Here is an 18,767-nt window from a genome sequence, read left to right on the forward strand (position 1 = left end):
ATGATGAGACTGCCTACAACAGCACGTAGCCCAGGGGTTGGCGACCTTTGGCATGCAGCCCATCAGGGTAATCCACTGGCAGACTGCAAGACATTTTGTTTATGTTGACCGTATGCTGGCATAGCCCCCCACAGCTCCCAGTGGCAATGATTTGCTGTTCCCGGCCAATGGGAGCTGCAGGAAATGGCAGCTAGCACCTCCCTGCAGCCTGTGGCTTCCCGCAGATCCCATTGGCCGGGAATGGCAAACTGTGGTCACTGGGAGCTGCGGGGGCCATGCTTGCGGACGGTCAACATAAACAAAAGGTCTTGCGACCCGCCAGCAGTCTACCTTGATGGGCCACATGCCGAAGGTTGCCAACCCCCGATGTAGCCAATCTGTGACTGCTAGAAGCAAATATCTCCAATAGCCCGTTACGGGACACTAGATGGGGAGGGCTCGGAGTTACTACAGAGAATTCTTTCCCAGGTGTCTGTCTAGTGGGTCTTTGCCACATGCTCAGGGTCTAACTGATCACCATATTTAGGGATGGGAAGGAATTTCCCCCCATGTCAGACTGGCAGAGATCCTGGGGTTTTTTTTTGCCTTCCTTTGCAGTGTGGGGCACAGATCACTTCCAGGTTTAAACTAGTGTAAATGGCAAATTCTCTGCAACTTCAAGTCTTTAAATCATGATTTGAGGACTTCAGAAACTCAGCCAGAGGTTATGGTGTATTACAGGACAAGGTGGCCTGCCATGTGCAGGAGGTCAGACTAGATGATCTTGATGGTCCCTTCAGATCTTAAAGTCTATGGGTCTATGAGTCTATAAATAGTATAACTAATTTTCATATCAATTGCATTCCACACTACATGCCTTGGTATGGGGGCACGCAGAGTGTCTAAAATATTTAAAATAGCATATACAAAAATAGGTACAATTTATTTTATTTATGGGTATTTTTAAGGCTCTTGTCAATGTAGTATCAGAGCATCAATCACGTAGAATATAGATTTAATGAAGAATTACACTATACCAAAGTCAAACATTTTTTGGGCAGGGGAGGGAGGCAAAGAATTGGTTTCCACTTTTACCATATCTACATCATGGTGGACAAACTGATTCTTTTAGCTTCATTTTCTGAGGAGGGCTAAAATTATAGATATTTATAAGCACTAACTATGATGTCACCTCTAAAGGTGACACCACTTGCTGCCAGACTTAGTGCAGAATATCTGCTACAGCGACTGAGGTACTCCACATGGCTTGCGTATAGATTTTAATATGGAAAGAATTGAGGTTTTTTTATTTTCTGCTCATTAAGGCAGTACTGTCTGATGAAATAGCTATTACACTAGTAAATAGGACATTAACTCTTTGCAGGACATCAACAGATGACACCATGAGGACAATTTCTCACATATAAATAGGAACATTTCATGAAAAATATGAGTCACATTTTGAAGGTTCAAAGACCACAACAGACATGATAAACAGGTTGTTATATCCCATGTCAGCAGTTTGATGAAGCTAAATCAACAACTGAAGGTTCTGACCCATTACAGCAATGTTTTAGCATTTTTGTCCTACACATAACTTTGAAAGGGAAAGTGGCTATTTCCACAGATGATTTCACTCTTCCTAGAATGCTTTATTTATTTATTTTTAACGGAAAGGTGTGTTTATTAAAGTCCAACATCAGCCAGGATGACCCATGATGCTGGATTGAGAAGAACAGTTTGAGTAGTTTCTTTGCTCTTGGATGTTTTTTTTCCTGTCTCTTTCAGCTCACATGTTGCTTTAGCTGACTGAATGGCTAATCCTCAGACAATACAATGTGCATTTACAGAGAGCAAACGCCAGATTACATTTGTTTACTCACACAAATGCAATTGTTTAAAATTATCTTTCTGTAAAACACTATGAAAAAAGTTTTCTCCACTACTCAAATATTTAGAATAGATAGAAAATATCAGCAAGAGTTAACTAATTACACACAGTCAGCTGTTCAAATAAGTTAATGCATACAAACTTGGAAAATGAGATGTATTGTTCATTACACTTCACATAAGAGCTCTGGGTTTTGATGGCTTCTTTCTGAAGAAGTGAAACAAGATTTTCTTCCTCTAAGAAAAAAATTGAAATCTTTGCTAAATAGCGTATATGGTGGCTTTAAAAGAGTTCATAAAGCTCTCCCCTGGATAGCTATTCTAAAAATCAAACTATTTGGATCAGCATTCAGCCTGAAAAAAAGTTTTTGGCAACACTAAATCTTGTAGTTGTGTAGCATCAGCAACAATTTTAATCTCTCAGGAATCACTGCAAGTCTTCTAAACAGATTGTGGAAGTTGCTTCATTTCCTAAACTTTAGCAGCTCTCTAAAAGTATCTGTTCACAGTAACTGGTCATCTAAAGTGAAATTTAAAATTCAGTGTTGTAAATCTGGCTATGCGGAGATGTTTCATACCATGAATATGTATTAAATAAGGGGCACAATCTTGCTTCAATTCAAGTCAACAGTGGTTTAAACAGTAGAAGACCCAAGATGATCAGCCACACTCAGGGAAGATAATGATTAACGTTAGGTGGTGAACATGTTCTATTAAAACTTTGCCCACCCTTTAAGCAGGATGCTTTTGAAAAATTCAAATTTCACTAAAGTTTAAAGTCACAGTAAGCTATTTTCAAAACACACATCCTAGATGTGTAAAGAGACAATGTCATCTAAGAGGAAAAAAAAACAATCGCACTGCTATTTAAAATATTTTACCCACTAAGACTATTATAATAAAGATAAGGGAGAAAAATCTAACCCACTCTGTAGGGTGTAAATAACTACTCAGGTGCAGGACAGTGGAGAATCAGGGCTAAAATATAGTTAAATATCTTTTCAGTTTCTATTGTCTATGATACTATTGGTCGTTCACTACATCGCTAAAACCCTGAAACACAGTCAATACTAATGATTAAGTACATTTTTAGTGTGTCTTGTTCCATCCTCTCATTAGCCTATTTATATCTCTTCTCATCAAAACCAGGCACAAATCTTTTTCTATCCATCATCCTCTCCCTCCCGCTTATCAACAATTCTCCTCCCACAGATACATTGCTTTTCCTCCTTAATGTACAATATTTGGCCATTTAACCCTTCCCCTTCTGCTGTCTTCCTTCCTCATCCATGACATGCTCTGATCCTCACTCGCCCTTCGACTGCTTATTGGCCAGTCTCCAAAGCCTTCTCTATTCCCAGCTGCTATCTCAGATACAATTCCTGCTAAGTACAGCAGGAAAAAGTTAACTTAGCTCCTGTTAAACAGAAATAGCTTTGGAACAGAGTTATGCTGCCAAACATTGTCAGTGTTAATGCAGGTCAGAGATGGCTTTCCTGTACTTTACACAAACTAATGGCATTTACAAGACAAGTTTGCTTTCTTCTCTAGAAAGAGAAACAAACAGTATGTGTGTTAGCAGCAATGTACAGTTATTGTAGGACACAAACTTCAGAGGTTATTTTCCCTGTTCCAGTTGGAGACCTGGGCTCAGCTCCAACTCAGACTAAGAGCATTCTGTTTCTGACAGCTGAAAAGGTTGAATGAGATTTACAAATAAAAGTTATGCTTCAAAAAATTCACCAGTTATCTACTACAAAGAGAACATCAGGAGCATTATGGTTCATTTTAGGACATGTAATCTGTTAAAAATAATTATATGTGACAAGTCTATCAATTAATCCGAGGTTTAAAAAACCAAGCTTGTGAACTTTTAATATTTCCTTTTTAACAACCTCTTAAATGAAAATGTTTTACATTTCACAATACCTGTAAGAGCAAAAATCTTTCCTTTTTTTAAACTTACATTTGAAATTTGTTTATCATCTTCCTGATAAGGAATCACATTAGCATGTGCGTATACTTGAGTACATCTTGCATTTTGGAAAATGAATATAGCTATAAAAATGACATTTTAACTTTCTCACATTAGTGTACATGCATACAAACTAATTCTTTTTGTGATGTGAAAAATGAATGCACTTTATCCACATTGAAAACACTGCCTAGTATATTTTGTTTTATGTCTGTGTTATTAGGATTGACTGCATGCACTAATACACAATAACTAAAGAGCACTATTCAAACAGTCTCTACTTGTCTACCTACAGTCTCTACGTGTCTATGGACTTTAAATCTAAAAAAACATGCCACGTGTCCCTGGGGATGAAAACACCACAAGCTGAAGAATCAGATCAGGATAAATGGAGACAGTCTGATATGTTTGTCTGCTGAACTGATCAATTCACTTGTCATTTTTATTTAAATTAACATACGTAGGCACTCGAGTGTGAGGTGAAGATCTTAGGAGTTCAAGCTGTATCTGAAACTCAAATACAATCCTTTGTAGGTTCCCTGATGTTGCCTGTAGCCATCAGGCTGCGCTAGTAAAGATGGGGAAACAGCCTCATTTGGGAAAGAGGATGAAATCACTCCCAGAACCACTGGATCTGGTTTAGCTTTATCTTCCATATACTCCAAAGGGGCTGGCTGATCTTGGCAAGCACATGGTAAGTAAGGTTCATGGTCTGATTCTGGGTGCCTAGTATAAGGATCCTAAGGGATCCAATACTGCCTGTATGAGGAGGACCTCTTGAGAGGGTATCACCAGTGTCTTGGAAAGTTATATCTGGTCAGAGAATGGAACTCTGATCTCTTAGGGCTTCTGTCTGGGCCTCTTTCTCTATGGGAGGGTAGAAGCTCTTTTGGAGAGACTGACTCACTGAATGAAAAAACTGGAACCCGAACTACTGGCGAACCGGTAGGGTACTGAGGCTTGCAGGTGGGAGACGAGAGCAACTCCATGTCCTCCAGAGTAACTATGTCTTTGAATAAAGACAGACGAGAGGAAGGGGAAGGAGGATAGAGAAGAGTAAAAATGTCATCTGGGGAGATGTAGTTCTCAGACTGCCCCAGGGTATGGCGTAGGTCAATTGGTAGAGCTGTTGGAACTGGTGCTTCCCTAGCCACAGTGGAAGCCTGATCTGTCTGCGGCCATGACGATATTAGCCCAAAGTGTAATCTCTACATCAAAGGGAGTGGCAGTGGATGTATGTCTTTCAGTTTGCATGTCAGAACCGGTACCAGAGCTGACAGATCCATGCTCCTTTGTACCACTTTTTCCTGTTGAGGTGGTTTACTTGGGCTTAAATCTTTAGGATCCATGCACAAGGATTCTTCCGACTTTGAAGAAGTCAGGGAGAATCTCTTTTTTTGGGGCAGCTTTGGAAAAAAAAGAGGGTTTGTCTCTATGTTTGTGAGAGTGCCCTTTACTCTCATGAGAAATCATCTCCTTAGGTTTGGAAGTCTTAGTCTTGACTCCTGAGCTCATACTTGGAGGGGCACTCCCTGGCCCAGGTCTGATTGGGGTCTCATGGCCTCCTCCTCCAGATATTTTATGTCTTAGCTCTCAACCCTCAAGTTCTTGGAAGGAAGTGGTGGCAAATACTACACTTAGCTGAGATGTGAGCCTGGGGTAGACAATAAAGGCAGCACTGGTGTTTCTCATTCATTGAAAAGGAGAGGGGGCAGGAAGTGCAATGCTTGTATCCCAGGACTCTAGGCATAAGCCTATCCTCCCAGGAAAAATAATGAACTATGCCAGGACTTAAGACTAAAAGAGTAAAAATATAAAATAAACTATTTACAATATATTTACAGACTAAAACAGTCGAAGGAAGAAGCTGTGGACACAGAATATTCTGACTCCGACCATGAAGCAGTAGAAGGAACTGGAAAGGTGCCAGTGTGCACTTTCCGTCATTCTCTCAGTTCAGAGCACAAGAAGAACAACTACGTATGTGCAGACCAATGGATACTGCTTGCTAAATATCTCTGAACTCAGGAGCATGGTACGCACACATGCCCGCATTTGGAATACACATAGGGACCATCACTCAAAGAACTATTTAATATATATACCGATGAGAAGAAATAGAACAGCAGAGCTGCTATTTGCACAACTTCAAAAACCACTATATACAGGAGATATGTCGTTTTCTTCTCATGCTACATTTGGTTGCTAGGTTTAGCAGAACCCTGCCAATAAGGAGAAGCAGTCTGTGGACTAAAGGGAGGCCAAGGAAAGGGGGCCTGGAAGAGAACGAGTGCCCTGGGACATTAACGCACTCTTGCTTTGAGGTGTGCGCCAATGAGCCTTTCAGCCCAACTCACGTGGCGCTGAGGCAAAGAAGAACATCTGGAGGAAATGAAGCCTAAATGGAGACTCATCCCTGACACCCAATTCCAAGAGCACTGGACTAACAGAGCTTTCCCCAGAAGAGTGTGCACACAGCATATGTCTACATTGCAATTAAATACCTGTGGCTGACCCAGGCTTTTGGGGCTCAGGCTAAGAGGCCCTTTAATTAGGCAAGCCCACTTGCCTACCCCACAATTAAGCAGCCCTTTAGCTTGAGCCTTGTGAGCTCAAGCCAGCTTACATGGGCCAGCTGCAGGTGTTTAACTGCAGTGTAGACAGACACACCTTAGAGGTATGACCATACACTCCAGTGATGGTATTAAAGATCCTGCATAAGCCAAAGATGGTGGAGAAGGACCCAGAGACTGGCTATGGCCAAAGAGACTCCAGGACCCTGGTCCAGCGAAAAACAAAGAGTGTAATAATGAAAACTAGGCAACACCAACTGGGATACTGTTTAACATAAAAGTTGCTCTTAATATGGAGCAAGGTCCCTAATAACAAAATCTAGCCAAGAAAGAAAGGAACTGAGATGACAAAGGTCATATGGCTCTTTTATAACCTCATCTCAGAGCATCTGGTGTCATAAGAGAGACTCATGCAGCTCCAACAGGCCATGTTTTCAGAATGTTCCTGAAATTCCATGATTCATCCCACAACTGTGAATATACAGAGGGTACCTTGAAGAACTGTAAATATAGGTGTTTTCATAAGCCAAAGTTAAGTTTTCTAAAATGAGTGAAGTTTACTTAAAAAACAGTATTAAAATAAAGTGACATATTGGAACTACTTTTTTTGCCATTACAAAAGGTCAAAAACACACACAGTATTGTCTGTTTGGCAACGTATAAAGACTGATTGCACTTACTTCAGATTATTGATCCTGGTTTCTGTAGTTTCTGTAAGCTTCTTTGTTTCTTCCTTCCACCGGTTTGTTGCTTTTTGCTGAGCCACCAACAAACGTCTCAGTTCAACAGTGGAATTTCGATTAGTGACTTCCATCTCTTTCAGTCGAACCTCAAACCCATGCTCCTTCACTGAATGCTCATGTTCCATTGTGCTTATCTACAGTAAAAACAAAAACAAAAAACAAACACCACAATAGGCCACAATCAGACAATAGAAGTTTGCAACTTTAATCCAAGAATAAAAACCCCCAAAACATTCACGTTAAATGTGCATACAGAAATATGCACATAAAATCCATTTAAAATCTAGGACAAATGTCGATAAACGTAGTGAAGATTCTGATTACTATTGTTTTTATAAATTGAATATATGCTTTATCCTTCTTCCCTGAATTCTGTAAACTACTTGTATTCTAAGAAGTTGAGCTCTCTGGGGAAGGGCTTACATCTTGTATGTTTGGAAAGCACCTATCACATTGTGAGAACTTCTAAAATTCAAGAACTACTAAAATTCAAATACTAAGTAACTGTGCAGGCTCAGTTGTGTGCTTAACTGAGACCTTGTTTAGGTGTACAATTGTACACACAGAGTGCCAGGTCCTTACACAAGCAAATACAGCAACAAAGGTTAGATAACCAATTATGTTGAATATACATTTAGCCTATTGATACATCGGATTTCAGATGAACAAGAAAGCCATCTTGCTGGCTTTGAGGAGTCCATAGTCTGAATGTACAACCTGGAGTATAGTGAAAATCCTGTAAACTGACTTTGAAAAGCCTGGTGGACATAAGTATTGGTTAACTCAAAGTTTTAATTTGACGGGTTAGTGTGTAAACAATCACTCTCTCCACACATCCTTCCCCAACTCATGTTTTTCAGTTGTTTCTGTTAGTATCTTTGATCTTAAATGACACTTGTTGAAAATGCGGCAGAGTCTCCTCTGGCACCTTATAGACTAACAGACGTATTGGAGCATAAGCTTTCGTGGGTGAATACCCACTTCGTCAGATGCATGTAGTGGAAATTTCCAGAGGCAGGTATAAATATGCAAGCAAGAATCAGCCTAGGGATAACAAGGTTAGTTCAATCAGGAAGGATGAGGCCCTCTTCTAGCAGTTGAGGTGTGAATACCAAGGGAGGAGAAACTGCTTTTGTATGTGGCTAGCCATTCACAGTCTTTGTTTAATCCTGAGCTGATGGTGTCAAATTTGCAAATGAACTGAAGCTCAGCAGTTTCTCTTTAAAGTCTGGTCCTGAAGTTGTTTTGCTGCAGGATGGCTACCCTTAAATCTGCTATTGTGTGTCTAGAGAGGTTGAAGTGTTCTCCTACAGGTTTCTGTATATTGCCATTCCTAATATCGGATTTGTGTCCATTTATCCTTTTACGTAGGGACTGTCCAGTTTGGCCGATGCACATAGCAGAGGGGCATTGCTGGCACATGATGGCATATATTACATTGATGGATGTGCAGGTGAATGAACTGGTGATGGTGTGGCTGATCTGGTTAGGTCCTGGGATGGAGTCACTGGTGTAGATATGTGGGCAGAGTTGGCATCAAGGTTTGTTGCATGGATTGGTTCCTGAGTTAGAGTTACTATGGTGCGGTGTGTAGTTGTTAGTGAGATTATGCTTCAGGTTGGAAGGTTGTCTGTGGGCGAGGACTGGCCTGCCTTCCAAGGCCAGTGAAATTGAGGGATCGTTGTCCAGGATGGGTTGTAGATCACTGATGATACGCTGGAGAGGTTTTAGCAGAGGACTGTATGTGATGGCCAGTGGAGTTCTGGTTTCTTTCTTGGGCTTGTCTTGCAGCAGGTGGCTTCTAGGTACATGTCTGGCTCTGTTGATCCATTTCTTTATTTTCTTGTGTGGGTACTGTAGGTTTGAGAATGCTTGGTGAAGATCTTGTAGTGTTGGCCTCTGTCTGAGGAGTTGGAGCAAATGCGGTTGTACCTCAGCACTTGGCTGTAGACAATGGCTCGTGTGGTGTGTCCGGGATGGAAGCTGGAGACATGAAGGTAGGAATAGCAGTCAGTGGGTTTTCGGTATACGGTGGTGTTAACGTGACCATCACTTACGTGCACCGTGGTGTCAAGGAAGTGGACCTCCCGTTTAGATTGGTCGAGGCTGAGGTTGATCGTCGGGTGGAAGCTATTGAAATCGTGGTGGAATTCTTCCAGGGTTTCCTTCCTATGGGTCCAGATGATGAAGATGTCATCCCCGGTCGGGGCTCTAAGGGTATGTTGATTTGTTCCTGTGTTAGTGTAGGGAGTGTCCAGAGTAGATGGTGCAGTTTCTTAGTGTATTCCTCAATGGGATCTGAGGAAAGTGGCCTGTGGAATTTGGTATTGGAGAGCTGTCTGGCAGCCTCCTTTCGGTAGTCAGATCTTCATGATGACAACAGCACCCCTTTTATCAGCCTCTTTGATCATGTCAGCGTTGTTTCTGAGGCTGTGGATGGCATTGCATTCTGAACGACTTAGGTTATGAGGCAAGCGATGTTGTTTTTCCACAATTTCTGCCTGTGCATGTCGGCGGAAGCATCCTACGTATAGGTCCTGACTGTCATTTCGACCCTCAAGAGGAGTCCATGTCAAGTTCTTCTTCTTGTGTTGTTGGTGGGAGGGTATCTGTGTATCAGTGTGCTGTTCAGTGTTATCTTGAAAGTATTCTTTGAGTCGGAGACGGTGAAAGTAGGCTTCCAGATCACCGCACAACTGTATCATGTTTGTGGGGGTGGCGGGGCAGAAGGAGAGTCTCTGAGATAGGACAGACTCTTCTGCCGGGCTGAGTGTGTAGCTGGATAGATTGATGATATTGCTGGGTGAGTTAGGGGTACCACTGTGAGTTAGGGGTACCCATGTGGCAGGTAGGATTTTAGACTGCTTACAGTCCTTTTTCCTTTGTAGAGGATGTACACGTGCAATCCTACAAATTGACAGCTTTAGAAACAATTTTTTCTAAATTTACCTATATCAAAAAACTCCAAATGAGTATTTTTATATATAAAAATAAATAATGGGTCAATGGGATGACGTGTCTCATTTCTGCAGAATTGCCTATAAATATTTGTATTTAAATTTACATACAACATTAAATAAGAATTCTAAATCATTACATCACATTTATTTCGTAAGAATGGCATGGCCTAAATAGATCAAATTTTCAAAGTTATTATTGCAACATTAGATTTTGAAGATTCATTCCCCCCCATAACTATCCTATTTGAATACACAAGATATAAATAGGAATATATTACCTGAAAAAGCAATGTAAACTCATTTATTTTGCTTATTGCACGAATATAAAGGAGCACCTCATCTACTTTGGCATTTTATAATTCTAGAATTCTTACAGATAATAGAAAAACCTTAGTTTCATACTATTAAAATAAATTGTAACAAAAACAAGCTCAGGCTTTGAGTTATTTAAAAAAACAAAACTCACTTCCATTTGTGCCCCCAAACAAATCCACTGGCAGATGAATTCTAAAACTGTAATGTAACGTTCATTCATTTTTTATAGGTGTAAGTTATATGTGACATTAAAGAGAATCTTTTCTATTCCAGTAGTGACTATTGATTTTTTTTTCTTTTCTGTAGTTAGAAGTAACATTGAAACTTATCATAAAATAAAGATTAAGGGGGAAAACTTCTTGAGTTTTGTTACTTTATGAGTAAATAGTCGTCCGCCTACACCCCACACCGTCTTTCACACAGAAACAAAGGATAGAAATATTTTTTAAAACCTAGAAAATATGATTATGAAACCATGAAAATTGGCATAAGGCTGATAAAGTACATGAAACTGCTTTTAACTTTTGTTGTTAAACTATTTTGATTTGATGGTATACCTTTAAAGTTTATGTATTTCATTAAAAGTTTTTTAAATCAGTTTCTTTTCTCTAAGTGTGTTGATGCAACATTGTAAGTCTCAAAAAAACCAAAAACCTGGTAACATTTGTCTGTACATTCTAAAAAATTAAGCACTGTGGTATCTTAGCACCATTTATTCACATAAATAAAACAACCCCCTAACACAAAGAAATGATAAGATTTAGTTAAGTCAGTAAAATATTTCCATCCTGCAAACTCAAGATTTATATTTTTAAAATGTAAAGTAATGAAAAGTGTGCATAAATCCTCTTCCCCTTTCAGCAAACACACAAGTGAAGTATATACAAGGCAGGTTCATTTGGTTTATTGTAACCATATGATTGAGATTTTACCTCTGGTCAATCAATATACCTTTAACCACTCAGTTTATGACAAGGAGCTTTAAATGCACCAATGAACATAGAATCATAGAATATCAGGGTTGGAAGGGACCCCAGAAGGTCATCTAGTCCAACCCCCTGCTCAAAGCAGGACCAATTCCCAGTTAAATCATCCCAGCCAGGGCTTTGTCAAGCCTGACCTTAAAAACCTCTAAGGAAGGAGATTCTACCACCTCCCTAGGTAACGCATTCCAGTGTTTCACCACCCTCTTAGTGAAAAAGTTTTTCCTAATATCCAATCTAAACCTCCCCCACTGCAACTTGAGACCATTACTCCTCGTTCTGTCATCTGCTACCATTGAGAACAGTCTAGAGCCATCCTCTTTGGAACCCCCTTTCAGGTAGTTGAAAGCAGCTATCAAATCCCCCCTCATTCTTCTCTTCTGCAGGCTAAACAATCCCAGCTCCCTCAGCCTCTCCTCATAACTCATGTGTTCCAGTCCCCTAATCATTTTTGTTGCCCTTCGCTGGACTCTCTCCAATTTATCCACATCCTTCTTGAAGTGTGGGGCCCAAAACTGGACACAGTACTCCAGATGAGGCCTCACCAATGTCGAATAGAGGGGAACGATCACGTCCCTCGATCTGCTCGCTATGCCCCTACTTATACATCCCAAAATGCCATTGGCCTTCTTGGCAACAAGGGCACACTGCTGACTCATATCCAGCTTCTCGTCCACTGTCACCCCTAGGTCCTTTTCTGCAGAACTGCTGCCTAGCCATTCGGTCCCTAGTCTGTAGCTGTGCATTGGGTTCTTCCGTCCTAAGTGCAGGACCCTGCACTTATCCTTATTGAACCTCATCAGATTCCTTTTGGCCCAATCTTCCAATTGGTCTAGGTCCTTCTGTATCCTATCCCTCCCCTCCAGCGTATCTACCACTCCTCCCAGTTTAGTATCATCCGCAAATTTGCTGAGAGTGCAATCCACACCATCCTCCAGATCATTTATGAAGATATTGAATAAAACCGGCCCCAGGACCGACCCCTGGGGCACTCCACTTGATACCGGCTGCCAACTAGACATGGAGCCATTGATCACTACCCGTTGAGCCCGACAATTTAGCCAGCTTTCTACCCACCTTATGGTGCATTCATCCAGCCCGTACTTCCTTAACTTGCTGACAAGAATACTATGGGAGACCGTGTCAAAAGCTTTGCTAAAGTCAAGAAACAATACATCCACTGCTTTCCCTTCATCCACAGAACCAGTAATCTCATCATAAAAGGCGATTAGATTAGTCAGGCATGACCTTCCCTTGGTGAATCCATGCTGGCTGTTCCTGATCACTTTCCTCTCATGCAAGTGCTTCAGGATTGATTCTTTGAGGACCTGCTCCATGATTTTTCCAGGGACTGAGGTGAGGCTGACTGGCCTGTAGTTCCCAGGATCTTCCTTCTTCCCTTTTTTAAAGATTGGCACTACATTAGCCTTTTTCCAGTCATCCGGGACTTCCCCGGTTCGCCACGAGTTTTCAAAGATAATGGCCAGTGGCTCTGCAATCACAGCCGCCAATTCCTTCAGCACTCTCGGATGCAACTCGTCCGGCCCCATGGACTTGTGCACGTCCAGCTTTTCTAAATAGTCCCTAACCGCCTCTATCTCCACAGAGGGCTGGCCATCTCTTCCGCATTTTGTGATGCCCAGCGCAGCAGTCTGGGAGCTGACCTTGTTAGTGAAAACAGAGGCAAAAAAAGCATTGAGTACATTAGCTTTTTCCACATCCTCTGTCACTAGGTTGCCTCCCTCATTCAGTAAGGGGCCCACACATTCCTTGGCTTTCTTCTTGTTGCCAACATACCTGAAGAAACCCTTCTTGTTACTCTTGACATCTCTGGCTAGCTGCAGCTCCAGGTGCGATTTGGCCCTCCTGATAACATTCCTACATGCCCGAGCAATATTTTTATACTCTTCCCTGGTCATATGTCCAACCTTCCACTTCTTGTAAGCTTCTTTTTTATGTTTAAGATCCGCTAGGATTTCACCATTAAGCCAAGTTGGTCGCCTGCCATATTTACTATTCTTTCGACTCATCGGGATGGTTTGTCCCTGTAACCTCAACAGGGATTCCTTGAAATACAGCCAGCTCTCCTGGAATGCTTTCTTAATTTACCATGTAACACAAAATTTTAAAGTTCTCCATATTATGTGGAAAATTAGACTCAGCCACTTGTTCTTGAAAAATGTAATGATACATACCTGAGTATGTTATGCTGATCACATATCAATTGCCAAGGAAACAAAGGAAAAAACGTAAGTCAAGTTGAGCAGTTTTCCTCTGATTTCCATCCAATTAGCCAGCCATGTAATACTATTTGGTGAATTTTGTAAATAGAGTGTACAATAATTTTATTTTTTATTGCCAGCAAATTGACCTCTCTCTTAAATGTTTTAAATTCTCCAAGGTTAAATACTTTTTCCTGGATCTCTTGTTGAATATCAAGGACAGTGCTCTGAAGATGGTGACTTTTGGACTATAAGTGACTTCATTATCATAGCTGTTAAAAATAAAGTAGTCTTCACTACAATACTAGCTCTATGGGCTCTCCATATGCCAACTCCCTAATTCCCAAATGTCCATTGCAAACAGACAAGTTTTTCCTCTTGTCTTTATATTCACAAACATTGAATTTTATATTTTTGCCTCTAGCCATATCCATCTTATTCATCCCCGCTTCCCCATAGACCTATACCTCCCATCTTCAGTTGTTAAGACCGCAGAGTCAAGTCCCAGTTTGACAGAATTCCTCAGGTCATGTCAGACTGGGATACTTCAGTGGGGAACCACAGAAGGTTCACGAGGGAAGGCTGAAGATAAGAACTGGTAGCTGTGTTCTCTGAAACATTTTCACCTGCAAATCTCCCAACTCTCCAAGCTTGTTCCAACCATGTTGCAGTCCTTATAACTAACATGAGAAGGGGAAAAGGAAGAAACTGGCATGTGAAGATGCCTCAGAGCACACTGGAAAACACAGTGGTTAATGTTAATCTTGCTGTTTCGGAGATCTGGGATCAAATCACTGCTACAAGCAGATATAACTCCACTGGAGCCCAGTTTGCCATCAGTAGTGAGTTTGGCTCCAGTTAAAGTTAGATAACCAGAAATGTTTTATTATTTAGTCTGTTTTGCTAGTACCTTTAATTTAGCTTTTTGTTGTGCCTCCATGACCAGTTTCCTCAAGTCCTCTCCTTCTTTACGCAGCTGTTCATTTTCTTGATGAAGTTTTAGTCTTTGTTCACTAATAGAGCCAGAGTTTTCTCTTTCAGAATCCAGAATGCTTTGCAGCTTGCAAACCATTTCCTGGCAACGAGATATCTCTTCCTCGGAGCTGAAAAGGGAAAACAAATCTCACTAGACTATCAACTCAGGAGTTAAGTCAAGTTCAGTCTACGCTTTTCTAAGTTTCCCTATCATTTGTGTGTGCATTTTAATTAGAATCTTTAATTATATTTTGTATTTTGAAGGCCAAATACTTATTTTTAAAATTCATAATGCTTGTCAACATCAATGTATTTGTGGATGGGTGAACATGTGAATTCTTTTTAATGCTTCATATTTAAAAGTACAAATATTTTTGAAATTAATTTTTATTCCACTGGGTGTGTGATGTCTATGTCTAAGAGGAACAAACAGCCACAAAAAAATTCACAAAAATTTTTAATTCAATTTTAAAATTTCCTTTTTGTCAGCCTCAGAGAGGCCAAGCATTGAATGACCATGGAAAATTAACTATACAAAATCTTCATATGATAAATTAACTACATTAATTAAAAAGGATGGTTGCGTTTGAGATATAGGAGGTTGGACTTCACAAGGGAACAGGATAGCCAGAGTTGAGGCCAAAGTTCAGGAAACCTGCATTAAGCCCTTGGAGAAGGGGACTGTCTTCTGTTATGTTTGTACTGCACCAAGCATAAGTTTCTAGCCACTATGAGAATAAAAAAAATTACTAATACATAAGTAAATAATTAATTGAACTCAAATTTGGACTCTGGATTATCGTAGGGCAAATGTTTTTGGCTGAATAGTTCATTTGCTGAAAAATTTATCTTCAGCTCGACCAAAACCGATTGTTGATTTGACATGAAATTGTTGAATAGTTTCAAGGGGACTTAGATGCCACTTGACTTCAGTGGTGCTCCCTTATACTCTATACTGTTGTGGGGGCAGCACTTACCTGGGATATGGGAGAGCAGGTGGGCTTCAAGTCCCCACTCTGCCTGATTTGGAACAAGGATTTAAACTTGGGCCTCCCACATCCAAGACGAGTGCCTTAATCACTTGGATATACAGTCTCCCTCTGGCTCAATTAATATTATTTATTGAAAGCAGAACAGCTTCAACAGGAGAGACAGAGAGAGATCAACCCAGAATTCCCTCTAGCCTAGTCGTTAGGGCACTGACCTACAAAATGGGAGTCGCAAGTTCAAATCCCTGCTCCCTAGCAGGTACAGCAGGAAATTGAACCTGGGTTTCCCACATTCCAGGTGAGTGCTCTAACCATGGGACAACAGGTTATAAGTAGACTTGGAAGGGTGAGATTTTAATTAGTAAACATCCATTTCACTGTACATACACAAACCAACTAAAAAAAAAAATAAAACTTTATAGAGAGGCAAAGTGAGAAAAATGTTGCTTGAGAAATTAGAGTTTGATTTGAGGATATTTACTTTGTGTATTTTGACATGTGATGTCGACCATTTGTGTTTTAATAGTTACAAAGCTTTACTTTATGAATCTCAATGTCTACTGTCATTAAATAATTGTCTGACCCCTTCTAACTTCCCATAACTGTCAAATATTAAATAAAAATAAAAAATGCTTAAAATATATGATTTTGTGCAAATGTAAATTGATACAAATTAGAAAAAATGCTTAACAGTAAACATCAATATCAGTCAACGTTATAAATAAAAATCAAAATCAAGTTTTGCCAACCCTAACTATAAGGGGAAGGGCTGTATTGTGACCTCCCGGGGTTTTGTGAATGGTATTTCCAACTTATCTTTGCAAAAAAAAAAAATACTTGAAATAAAAAAAAAACAAATTTTCCCCCTTGGTTTTTTGTTTTGGGTCCATCCAAAACTCCACCCACCCCTAATTCGGCCAGCAAACTGAAAAAGTGACTATTCACAAGGCTCTACTCTGGATAATTTCCTCTCATTTCCTCTATTTCTGTTAGTCCCACCTACATCTTGCCCCCACCTCATACCTCTAACTGCACCAATCTCATTATTCTCACACATTTTGCCTGCTATCTACTTGCTCCTCACTCTCCTCTCTTCCCTATTTCTACCTTCCTCCCCATCAGCTTCCTGTTCCTTTTCCCCACTCTCCTCTAACTCCCAGAATCCCTTTCCACCATTCATTGACTCTTCTTCAACTTCAGATACTCCCACCTTCCACAAGACACACAAGCAAGCAAAGCAAAGCACAGCAAGATATATTGTATTCCTTTCCTCCACCCTTCAAACTCTATCTGTTTAGATTATAAACTTTTTAGGGGAAGGATTGTGGAGACTTACATTTGTCCAGTACCTAGCACATTTTGGATGCTACCACAGTAATAGTATGGGCGTCCTGTGCAGTGGTTTGGGGAGGACAAAACCACAGACGGTATTATATAGACCAATTAGAACCCTAGTGTATGCTGACTCTAAAAAATAGGAATTCTTCTGAATATTTTGCAAAAAATGGTTTTCCAAGCAGATAACATTAACAATTAAAATAGGATTATTAGCCAGAAAAATGGTTTCTATTTTTTCCTTTGTAAGAGAACTGCTTTCAGCTCTGATCTGGTCAAGAAAATCTGTTTAGTTCTAAAATATGTCGTCCTCACTTATAATATCATCCAATGCTGCATATTTTAAAAAAAGAATGATTATGACAACCTACTATTCATATTTCTGAATAAGAACTTACGACAAAATACAAACACTTGACACAAGACTACTTCGATCAGATGGAAATATTGAATTAAATACTGATTAGTAGGACATACTGGTTACAGGAACTCCTCACTTAACGTTGTAGTTATGTTCCTGAAAAATGCGACTTTAAGCAAAATGATGTTAAGCGAATCCAATTTCCCCATAAGACTTAAGGTAAATGAGGGGGTTAGGTTCCAGGGAAATTTTTTTCACCTATATATAAGTTTTAAACAAACAATTTAATGCCGGTACACAGTGATGATGATTGTGAAGCTTGGTTGAGATGGAGGAGTCAGAGGGTGGGATATTTCCCAGGGAATGCCTTACTGCTAAATGATGAACTAGCAATTGGCTGAGCCCTCAAGGGTTAAGTCTCACACTCTACAAGGCAGCAGGAAAGGAGGGAGGGCAGACAGAGACAGACACATACCCAGTGTGTGTTTGAGAGACAGATATGCATATTTCCCCTTTAAGTATGAAGAGTGGGGTCAGAAGTACACTGCCTTGTTAATTAGACCAGCAAGTTGGGACCAGGCAGCAGCTCCCTCTGTCCGTGTGTCCCGCCCTGTTCTATGGAAGATGGGGTAAGCGGGGTGCAGGAGCAAGGGGGAGGGGGACACCCTGACATTAGTCCTCTTCTTCTCCCCCGCAACAAGCAGGAGTTTTGGTGAGCAGCTCCAAGGCAGAGGGCAGGAGCAGCACACTGCAGTGGCAGGAGGGACAGCTGAACGGCAGGCAATTGATAGCCTGCTGAGCACCTGCTGCACAGGAAATTTAAGGGAGCGGGGAGCTGATAGGGGGCTGCCGTTCCATCCTGGTTTCAACCACTCACCAGTTAGCTGCAACAGGCTGCTCTTACTGCAAGCAGTGGACAAAGCAGGCGGCTGCCAAATGACATTAAAAGGGAGCATGCACAACTTTAAATGATCATGTTCCCTAATTGATCAGCAACCTAACAATGAAACAACGTTAACCAGGACAACTTTAAGTGAGGAGTTCCTGTACTTACTTCATTTCCAGTTGTTTAATTTTGTTTTGTGCCGCCTGTAGACACAGCTGAAGGTCATCTTTTGTACGTTCTGCTATCAGACATCTTTGGTGTAGTTCCTCCAGTTTTCTGTAATCACATTCACTTCCTCTGCCTTCACGGTAAATCTGAAGGATAGGCTTACATGTAAATTTCATTTTATCACACAGATGGCTGTCAGTGTAGTATTGCTGCCTACATTAAGTTATCCATTCCATTTTCCATCACAGTTTTCAGTAACTGAAGGAATGGGACTTCCATTGCTACTACTGGGATAACAGTCTTATAGATTTTGCAGTTAGTTAATTTTTCTGATACTCAGCCTAAATCTTCTTTTGCTTAAATTTTCATTATTGCATCTATTTACACCCTTTGAACCATTTTAAACACTTCTT

The 18,767-nt window shown here is 40.6% G+C and overlaps 1 protein-coding gene across 1 annotated transcript in view; it reads right to left on the reverse strand.

Moving 5' to 3' along the window:
- SCLT1 (sodium channel and clathrin linker 1) overlaps positions 1-18,767 on the reverse strand; it is a 129,476-nt gene that overhangs the window by 39,027 nt on the left and 71,682 nt on the right. The window contains exons 17-19 of the mRNA XM_084626366.1: positions 18,355-18,500; positions 14,551-14,743; positions 7,098-7,294 (exon numbers count right to left, since the gene is read on the reverse strand). Of these exons, the coding sequence (XP_084482492.1) occupies positions 7,098-7,294; positions 14,551-14,743; positions 18,355-18,500 (536 nt within the window). The remainder of the gene's footprint in view (positions 1-7,097; positions 7,295-14,550; positions 14,744-18,354; positions 18,501-18,767) is intronic.

The sequence above is a fragment of the Lepidochelys olivacea genome, assembly GCF_965140295.1.
Source record: "Lepidochelys olivacea isolate rLepOli2 genome assembly, chromosome: 4".
NCBI classification, from domain to species: Eukaryota; Metazoa; Chordata; order Testudines; family Cheloniidae; genus Lepidochelys; species Lepidochelys olivacea.